The following is an 11234-nucleotide window of genomic DNA, read 5'->3' on the forward strand; positions in this document are numbered from 1 at the left end:
GTAGATATTTTATTTTCTAGATACATTTTATTATCTTTTATTTAAATATTAGTGAGGTGAAAAGCTTTTATAACGTATAACTTAAATTTGGAGTTTATTGTATTAAATTAAAATTAAAATTTAAGAGTATAATATTTATGCATTGATAATATAAATATTTATACAATTAGTATTTCATTTGTCGTTCTTTTTTATTATTTTTGTTAAAAAATTAATGGTAACTAAAAAAGAATAATAGATAACAAACTGACTATATAAAACATTTATATTTTGATTGTATACATTTTTTAAAATTTAATATTGTTTCTTTTTTTTGGCTTAATAATTTCAATCATTCATCATATTATTCAATAATTTTGACTAATAGGTACAGAAAATTTTATAAAAATATCATAACAGAAAATTTTATAAAAATATCATAAACTTTATATCTTTTACAAGTAAGTACTATGAATCATTTTTCTTCTTAATTACCCCTTAAATTTTAATTATTATTAAAATTCATCCATGCAAAAAAATAATATTAAATTAGTAGCAATAAAAATTTTTAACTTATTTATTTTTTTAACTTCGTGTGTTAGATCGTTATTATTTATTTTTATTTATATATAATAATTTTATTGCATTATCACTTCTAATTAACTCTATAATTTATTTATTTCCTTGTTTTAAATCAATTTTATATTTTGATAGAAACCATCTTTATTTATCAATGTCGGCTAACCTACAATATTGTATTATTATTGTTGTAAGTTTGATTCCACTATTTCCCTGTTGTATATCCATAATTTAGCAAAATATTTATATAGAAGTCAATTTCATCAACTAAATAGAGTTTAAAGGGTAATTAGATAGAGAAAAATGACTCATAATAACTACTTAAAAAATGTATAATTTAGAGAGGTTTTATGCATTTTCTCTACAAAATAAAATATAGATGGGAGGAATTCAATCTTCATAATGGGTGAAGTTGTTGTTATTATTATTAGAATGCTCATTATCTTACTTCAACCGCCTTAAAAGAGAATAATAATTCATATGCATATGCAAATGGTGTGGGACTTTCTCCCATTTGTTACGGGTGGAGTTGGCACAGCTACTTAATTATTTATTTATGAAAAATGATATATACGTTATGAAGTATATTTTATTAATGATTGTCTTAAAAGTAACATATTCAATTTCTTATGATGTATGATAATTTTATAAGAAAATATACCATTATTTTATACGTATTTATTCTTGTATTGAAATCAGGAGGCCGAAGTTCATGTTAATTTGTTTGCGCCTCCCCTAAACCGTTTCTCCCATGTGTTCAAAAACACCTTAAAACGATGGGATAACTATTGTGTAAAAACTAATAGTAATGTTATCATTTTCTATCTAAAAACTTTGGGATATGTATTTTGTTTAGCCTCACCGCGAGGGAACTAGTGGTTTGGTTGGGAACGTAACCATATCATTAATATGAATTATCTTGTTTGGTTTATATGATTTGATTTTAGAGGTTGGAGGCGTTGTGTTGTCCCTTTAGTCATTATTGTGGTAGAGATGGCTAAATTTAAGCTTCTTGGTTTGAAGTCATTTCAGGACAGGACTATATTATAAGCATTTGGATTTTGGCGTATAACTTTGACTCCTTGATTTTATTTCTTTTTATTTAAGGCATAGTGTTTTTGGCTGGTGGGTTTGATTCTTACTTAGCTTTCTTTTATTAATGCAATTGCTTTATATAAAAATCTTAGAATTACTTCTTTGGTTCTTATTAGCGTATGGAGTAACTTATACTTATACTCCTTTAATTTTAGGAAAATTATATAAATTACCTTTTTTTTACACTTATACAAGCTATCCATAATTTATATGCACATATTATATTATTTATCATTGTTAGAGAGATAATTGTGATTTTTTAAGCAAAAAATGACGATAGAGCAATTAAGATAAACAAAATATGATATATTGTGGAGATAAATTCAAATAGTATAAAAGTCAATATATCTTGATTATTTTTAGTTCATTACATAATGCAGCAATATATCTAAGATGTTATTTAAATCATTCTTATACAAAATTTTAATGAACAAAAAATAATGAATATATATTAACTATTATACTATATGGACTTGTCTATACATTATATCATATTTTGTTTAACTTAAATTGCATTTATTATATTTTTTGTCTAAAAGATTACACTTATGTATTGTCTTATACTATTTGGATTTGTCTATACATTATATCATATTTTGTTTAACTTAATTGTATTTATCATATTTTATTTGTTCAAAATATTACACTTATCTCTCCTACATAGTCAGTATAATGTATGTACTCAATTTATGAATGATTATTTTGTATAAATGTAATAAATGAAGAAATAACTTGTATAATTTCATTAAATCGCAGAAATATAAATTTAATTTACTCTTACATTTACTATTATAAGAACAAATATCAATTTTTTGGGTACAGAACCCATTAATTTACAAATACAATAACTAAGATGATTTATTTAAATAAATTATTATTTTTAATGTACATATTTTTTAATTCGTTATTTTTTATTCCAATATTTACACAAGTCTATAGAATATATTAAATGAATATGTTGTGAATAAACAAGGCTTCAATTTATCATGTAAGACCTAATTGCATTCCATGCTAAAAATATATTAAGTGTTCGATTCATGATAATATATTTATTGGAAAAAGTACATAACTTGAAAAGGATTAGTCCTTACTCAAAGTGGATTAGTCCTTATTCAAAGTGACAAAATACATTTGATCATACAAAATTTGTTGGTAAATAATTTTTCAAAATTTCTAATCCGTAATGTTTTTATCATTTTTTTAAGCTATAGATTCATTTAAGAGTATGAGTTTGGTGCAACGTTTAAATTATTATGAGGTCCCCTATTCCAATCTTATAAAAAGTCTCACATTTTGTAGGATAAGATTTCTTACCTATATCATTTAGAAATTAGTGAATATTTTTTATCTGAGAAAGTATATCATTTGTAAGGACACATATAACCTGCCCCCATTCCTGTCCTATTTTCCTGTCCCGGTCCAATAAAAAATTGACACTTCATTAAAAATAAGAATTTTAAAAACTTAAAAATAACATATGTGCATCCTCATTCCACTTGTATTGATCATAAGTGGACTTTCGTGGACTGAAGAGCAGTTTTTATAGAGATTAAATTTGATATCTCACTTTTTGTATTACTCTACATACTATCAATCCTAATTAGTTGAAAAAATTATATAAATTAAAATTAAAATTATTTAATATTTTTCTGATCAATCATACTTCTTAACACATGGAATAAGATAAAATTATGGAACAGTTCTGTTTTTACATAACATATGGTTTTTATGTGAGAGAATTGAACTATCATTCTAAGATATTCTATCTCTCTTTTATATTTTTTCCAACACATTATGAAATGAGTGATGTGCCAATGTCATCTTGTGAGCACCGTCTTGCGGACCAATACAAGCTGGAGCCAGAACCTAACGACTTGCTGTGTGGACCACAGGAATAAGGGCATTTCAGGTATTTCGTTGCCGGCAAAAAGTTGTGTAACGGCTATCAAAATCACAGTTTTAGCGGCATATTGCTGCGCCCACAGGAATCGACCCACTTTTATACCCGTGACTCCCTCAACAATCTTCTACTTCCCAATGTTTTTATGTCATCTTACTAATTCTTATACCCATAAGAAATTGATTAATATCATAAAATGATTATATATTACTCTCTTGTAAGTAGAAGAATATAATATTATTATTAGTTTTTAGATATATAGAATATTTTAAATATATTTTATATATCATATTATTTTTTATTTTGATTATCTGTATTTTTTATTTCTAATAAATTATCTATTAATAAAAAACTAAATAATATTTTTTAAATCAAGGAAAGTGAATATTTTTATTAATATGTACAGTTTGATTTAAAATGTCTTATTTAACAAATAAGTATTATTCTCTTCACCCATCTCAACGGTTTGACTTTTATTTTTGGAAAATGAAATAATCTACCTATAGTACTGTGTGTCAGATTTTCTGATTTTTCGTATTAAAATTCCCATAACATGAGTGATATTCCTTCTACAAAATTTTATAATTTTAATATTGACCTCTTAATTAGAAGATATTACTTTTACTCCTATTTACTTGTTCAATCGAAAAAAATATGTTTCTTAAGGAACATAATAAATGTGTTGATTTATATATATTTATTGTATATTATATTAATATATTTTTTCTCTTCCTATGGTCACAGAATTTTCACATTACTTACGTTAATTAATAAGTAATAGAAAAGGCGAAAATAAAAACAATAAAACATCTTCAAAATACAAAGATAGAGGAAGGAAAGTAACAACAGTAATGTTAATGATGAAATCCAGATGGGGAACGATTACTTACCATTAACGAATTCCCAGCTTCGATGATGATTGAGATTCGCATTACTGTCATTTGTAGCTCTTTAAACAAGCGCATAGAGATTTGCGCATCTTCTAAAAAACAGATGTTAATTTTTGGGTGGATAATAGAAAGGTGTAAAATCTAGGCTAGAGTACATAAGATTTATGTACGATTATTATATAGCTCAATAATATAATAATAAAATTGTAAAAAACTCCTTCACTTAGATGATACATCATTTTATTTAACAAAAAATGCAATGTACATTGTCGATTGGCAAAAATTCTAAGAATGATTATCCACAATAATATAGATGATGATATGGATTATTATATTAATCTAATAAATAGACATTAGTAGGACCCGATCCAACCTGCTTAATTAGTTTGGCACAGTTATGATTGGATCCAAATAGGGTTGGATCTATGGTCGAGTTCATGTTTAAAAATTAGATCAAATCAATATTTAGGGTCAGGTCGTGGACAAACATAACCCGACCCAGATGCGTCTCATAGTTACTCACTCATCATATTCACATGTGTCTCTATTTAATTATGTATAGAACAATACATCTCTTTGGTTAAAAATATCATTGTTTCTCTAATTTTTTTTATCATATCTACATGATTACTTATATTTATACATTTATCATTTCATATATCAAATTACATATCCAAAATAATAAATAATATTGAGAATAGTTTATCTAAAATGATTATGTATTATATTTAAGTGGGTCAATGTTCAGGTTCAAAGATTGTCGTGATTGACATTTAAGATCGGGTTAACTTCAGATTTAGAGCCAAATCCAAATTCAAAAAATGATTCAATCAATATTTAAGATCGAGTAGGAGACAAACTTTATCCAACCCTTACTCACCCCTAGTAACAAGTACCCATATACTTACAAATGTATTTTTAATTAAATATTTTGTATATTATAATTTTTATTGCTTTAAGATTATATATAATAGATTTTATTATTTCATAACCAGATGAACAAATTTATTTCATAGATATGTTATTATCCATAACAAAATATAAGAGTATATTATTAAACTTAACCTCATTAGAAACTTGCTATATGCACTATGAGTATGTAAGAGTATTATGTAATACTTCTGCTTGCCTCACCCCATTGTCATCCTTTATATTATATCTCTATAATATCCTGATAAAATATCTATCTAATTTAGGTTGTGGGAAAAATATACATTAGAAATTTAGAAATGTATGAATTCGTAATTGGCTCTCTAATGTGTTTAATAGAAAGTAATTCCTAAAATATCAATAAAAATGACAAATATTTAGTTAATGTATAGTTCACAAATAAAATGTATAATGAGCTATACATGTTGGGAGCGACCACCAAATCCAAAAAAAATATTAATTCCTATCCAATCATTAAAGAAAAAAACTCTAAAGAAATATGTTTATTAAAAGACGTTGACACACCCTGAGTTTTAGTAAAATTACACAAACCACCCCTCACTTTTCTAAATTTACACAAACCTCCCCTAGTTTTGTACTTTCATTACACTGACCACCCTGTATAAGAAATAAGTGTAATCTTTTAAACAAAAAATGTGATAAATGTAATTAAGTTAAACAAAACATGATATATTGTGTAGACAAGTCTAAATAATATACAAATCAATATATCTTTATTATTTTTGGTTCGTTACACTACATTATAAGAGTGATTTAAACAATATTTCTTTATAATTGTTGATGCATTTTGTAACAAAAAATAATAAAGATANNAAATAAGTATAATCTTTTAAACAAAAAATGTGATAAATGCAATTAAGTTAAACAAAACATGATATATTGTGTAGACAAGTCTAAATAATATACAAATCAATGTATCTTTATTATTATTTTGTTACAAAATGCATCAACAATTATAAAGAAATATTGTTTAAATCACTCTTATAATGTAGTGTAACGAACCAAAAATAATAAAGATATATTGATTTGTATATTATTTAGACTTGTCTACACAATATATCATGTTTTGTTTAACTTAATTACATTTATCACATTTTTTGTTTAAAAAATTACACTTATTTATTATACAGGGGTGGTCAGTGTAATGAAAGTATAAAACTAGGGGAGGTTTGTGTAAGTTTAGAAAAGTGAGGGGTGGTTTGTGTAATTTCACTAAAACTCAGGGGGTGTAAGTGTAATTTACTCTTATTAAAATGTTAATCTATAGTAGCATTTATACTCCTGTGTTAAAAATAGTGTTATTAATACTGTATCGATCATCAAACTGGTTAGGGTACGGATATAGTGATAGAACAGTTCAACCGGTAGTTTACTATTAAACCGTATACCGGTGAAATTACATATACATATATAATATATTACCATTAATGTTGAAAAATCAATAAAAAACAATATTTTTTATTTCCATTAAAAAATTAATTTTAAATAAAAATGACTGGTATGACCAGTACAATTCAATTGAAAGCCGACCGGCATGACCAGTTTTGACCACTATTATTCAGTTTTGACCGGTATAATTACATGACCAATATAATTAGTCTACGATATCAGTATTGAGACATATTTATCGGTTTACTGATTAAACCAGCCAACATGAAATGATTTTAATGACAATGAGATTAAAAATTGTATTTTCCTTGAGAAGTATATTATATAATTTATTTGTTTCAAATCAGGGGTAAGACAATCCTTCATGATAGGAAATCATATTCTTACCGTTTTTACTTACATGCACCACTTTAGCTTACTTTTTATATCTTCATCCTCCCTTATACATCCATCACATATCTTCCTCTTCCACATCTCTTTTATGAAAAATAATCAATGGCCATCTTTCTGTTTTTCACTATAATGTGAATAAGAGTGTGTTTTTGGAAATATCACTAAAGCTCTTCTAACCTATCTATCAACTTTATTTCCCAATAGTCATTTTGGGTATAGACATTTTTTTAATACAACTCTCCCATAAATATTTATTTAACGAAGAAAAGTATGTATGCAATCAATATAAGAATTTTTATATCGTTATTATATTATTTATCATTCATATTTTATCATAATTAACTCTTACATAAATATATCAGAAATGATATGTATAAACACTTTATACTTACAGTGAATTTATACTATATAATAAGTTGATTGAACTAATTTATGTTTTAACAAAATGAAAATCAAGTGCTATTTCTTTTGGGTAAATAAGATAAGATACATAATCAGAAACAATTTTTTGGGTATTACTGAGGTCACCATTTTTAATAAGGAACTAATTTTGTTGGGGATTTTGAGTGTCATTTTCAACAAGTATCACCTTTAGTATTTGAACTCTTAACCTTGAGAATTAATCTTGAGAATTCAGTGAAACCTTACACTACTAAACAAATGTAGTTGAATATGAAACATTTGATCCAAAATTAGTATATCAATTATCTAATAAATGTAATTAACATAAAGATGATTTATAAGTTTCTCCCTACTTTAATCTTCTTTATCAAAATACTTAAAAAGATGTATACATTATATTATCATTATATGATTCATTTTAATTTTTATTGACTTTTAAATAAAAGTAATACAAATAAATAATAAAATATACATTAATCATGTGTAAATATTTACATTGTGAGTTCATAAATGTTTCATTCATGGAAATAAAGCTTATCCTTTAGTTTTATAAAATATTTGATACTACTAAATGTATTTTCTCACCTTTTTAGATAAAAAACTAATTTGTTTTAGGGTTGTACTATCACTTATAATAAGTGTCATTCCCAAGAATTGAACTCTCAATCTTAGGATTCAGTGAGACATTACACCAGTAGAACAATATCGTGTTGGTCTTTAGCTTTATAAAATAGTAAAGCCAAAATGGATTAACTTTATTTTTAAATTTAAATATAATTTTTATATATTAACTGAAATTTAAATATACCTTTGATTCTTCATTTTTATACCCAAAACTACTATACAGTTTTGACCTATTGTTGAAAGATTGTGATATAAAAATAACACAGGCTCTGTCAGCGACTGGATATACACTTCAGAAACTGACAATTTCAGGGTGTCTAGAAGTAACGTCACGCCAGTTGTCTTATCATTATGGAACAAAGTCATAATACACCTAAAGTATTAATATGGCATTCCTGTAATTTAACACAAACCTGAGCCCAATTGCGAATCCACCCTTTGCCTATCACTTCCTTCGTTTACGCAGCTCTGTCCGCGTACAATTACGATCACAACGCTGCGTTTCTTCTTTCTCTCTATAATCCTCTTCATATTTTCTCTCTCTCCATTGCACACTGAACCAACCATAACAGAGTCGAACTCACCGAGTCACACACCGTGTGAGTAATGGACTCGTTCTTCACTATTCCATAGAAAAGGATGAATTCCCGTTTTGTCCATCTTTTCCCTCTCTATTTCCCAATCACTGCCATCACAATACCTTCTCTTATCGGCGCAAACCACACTTCCGCTCGATTCTGTTCCCGTTAAAAAATAAAACCCTTTTTTTCTTCTTCTTTTCTTTTAATATTTCATTATTTTTTTATTTTTTATTTCCATATTCTTTTCTGTGAAAAGTGCACGGTTTGTTACTATGGAACCTGCCGTAGGGAAACCCAGCTTTCTCCGTAACGTTCTGTTACGGTTACTTCTCTTCGGTGTTTTCATCGTCATCGCTAGGTTCGCTTACGTCATCACTGTCACCGGCGAATCCTGCAATGTCGGCGACTTCTGCTTCTTCTCTGTGCCGGAAACTCTCAATTTAGCCATCGCTGGATCCGGAACCGACGCTCTCGCCGTCAAAACCTCCGCCACTGGTGTTACTGCTCCGCCGGAGCTTCACACCAGCAAGGACTGGATCAGCGGTGTGCGCTTTTACTCCTCTGTGTTCCATGACTTGATCGCTGACGGATACCTCTCACCGGAGTCGAAATCGCTGTGCGTGGAGACACCGACCGGCCGAGACGTCTTGGCAATGAGGGAGATCGGCGTGACAAAAGCCATCGGGATATCGAAGAAGGCGAAGAAACCGTTGGTGAAATCCGGCGAAGCTCATCTGATTCCGTTTGGGGACAATTACTTCGATTTTATCTTTTCCGGTGACGGAGGACTCGAGAGATCGCCGCGGTCGGGGAAATTCGCTTCGGAGATTGTTCGGACACTCAGACCCGGTGGTTTCGCGGTATTCCATGTAAAGGCAAATGATACTTATAGTCTCAATTCATTTGTTGATTTGTTCAATTCTTGCTGCAAAGTGGTGAAATTACATAATATAGAAGGGTTTGATTCTTCAATCCCTAACATTAGAGAAATTATTTTGAAAAAAGAGAGTAATATGGTTGAGAATTTTGGTAGTGATTTTGATTCTGATTCTAATGGGAAGTGCAATGTTCCAGGGTATAAGTTAGAGTTAGTTAAGAATTCTGAACCTCTAATTGAAGAGGAGCCACTGAAACCATGGATCACACTCAAGAGGAATGTTAAGAACATAAAGTACATTCCTTCAATGGTTGATATTAGCTTTAAGAATAGGTATGTGTATGTTGATGTTGGAGCTAGAGGCTATGGCTCTAGTATTGGAAGTTGGTTTCGGAAACAGTATCCGAAACAGAACAAAACTTTTCATGTGTATGCAATTGAAGCTGATAAGGCTTTTCATCAGGAGTATGGTACAAAAAAGGGTATAACTCTGCTGCCTTATGCTGCTTGGGTGAGGAATGAGACATTGACATTTGAAATTAATCATGGCCCTGGTGAGCATGAGCAAGTTCATGCGAAGGGTGCTAGAGGAATGGGAAGGATTCAGCCTTTGAAGTCATCAGGCAATGATTTTGGTGGTGGCAGCGAAGTTGAGAAGATACAAGGATTTGATTTTGCGAATTGGTTGAAGAGCACGGTTTCGAAGAATGATTTTGTTGTGATGAAGATGGATGTGGAGGGTACCGAATTTGATTTGATTCCGAGATTGTTTGAAACCGGGGCTATCTGTTTGGTTGATGAGATTTTTCTTGAGTGTCATTATAATAGGTGGCAGAGATGTTGCCCCGGGCAGAGGAGTCCAAAGTATGAGAAAACATATGATCAATGCTTGCAGCTCTTCTCTTCCCTTAGAAAAAGTGGAGTTCTTGTTCATCAATGGTTTTAATTGCCTGATAGTTGAAATCCTATACATTTTCTATTTCATATTCATTTTCTTGTTAGTTACCCCAAGATTTTCTTCATAGTTTTCTTTTCCCAGGCCAATAGAGAAGAATCCTTTGGTTTTCACATTTCCTTACTTGTAATGGTTGCAACTGAAAATAAAATAAGCTCTTTACATCATTTGTATGTGTTGCACAAGTATATTCTTTTACATGTATAGTCATAGAAATGGATACTTCTGTGTATTATTATTTTCTGTGAGAAGTATTATGATTGTTCATTTTGTCTGAGTATTATGGAGTTAGTTTCAATTTATGGAATAATAAAATCACTAGGGATCTTTAGTAAAAAAGTTCTTGATGCAAGATAGTTTTGTCCTGGTGTTCAATGTTCATGACAGTAACTTGAGAATACTGTTGATTTTGATACTTGAAATTGTTATCTCAGACAATGACCTTCCTGGAATTGCTAGATGGTGAGTTTATATTGTTTACAAAAACATATTGGATTTAATTCAGTCGTTTGAAAATATCAACAATGGGGACTGAACAAAAATATTCTTTTATTTATAGTATTCTTGGTTTCTAGGGGCAATATAGACATTAGTCGTTCCTCATAGATAGTCTTTTCTT

At 28.7% G+C, this 11234-nt stretch overlaps 1 protein-coding gene across 1 annotated transcript; it reads left to right on the top strand.

Moving 5' to 3' along the window:
* LOC109362684 lies at positions 8721-10852 on the top strand. The gene has a single exon (XM_019608655.1). It carries the CDS (start codon positions 9056-9058, stop codon positions 10604-10606), a length of 1551 nt encoding a protein of 516 aa, XP_019464200.1. The 5' UTR covers positions 8721-9055; the 3' UTR covers positions 10607-10852.

Source organism: Lupinus angustifolius, chromosome LG12 (assembly GCF_001865875.1).
Source record: "Lupinus angustifolius cultivar Tanjil chromosome LG12, LupAngTanjil_v1.0, whole genome shotgun sequence".
Taxonomy (NCBI): Eukaryota; Viridiplantae; Streptophyta; class Magnoliopsida; order Fabales; family Fabaceae; genus Lupinus; species Lupinus angustifolius.

Excerpts from the sequence above, each read along its gene's own strand:
- LOC109362684 (XM_019608655.1), top strand. The coding sequence starts at position 9,056 with ATGGAACCTGCCGTAGGGAAACCCAGCTTTCTCCGTAACGTTCTGTTA.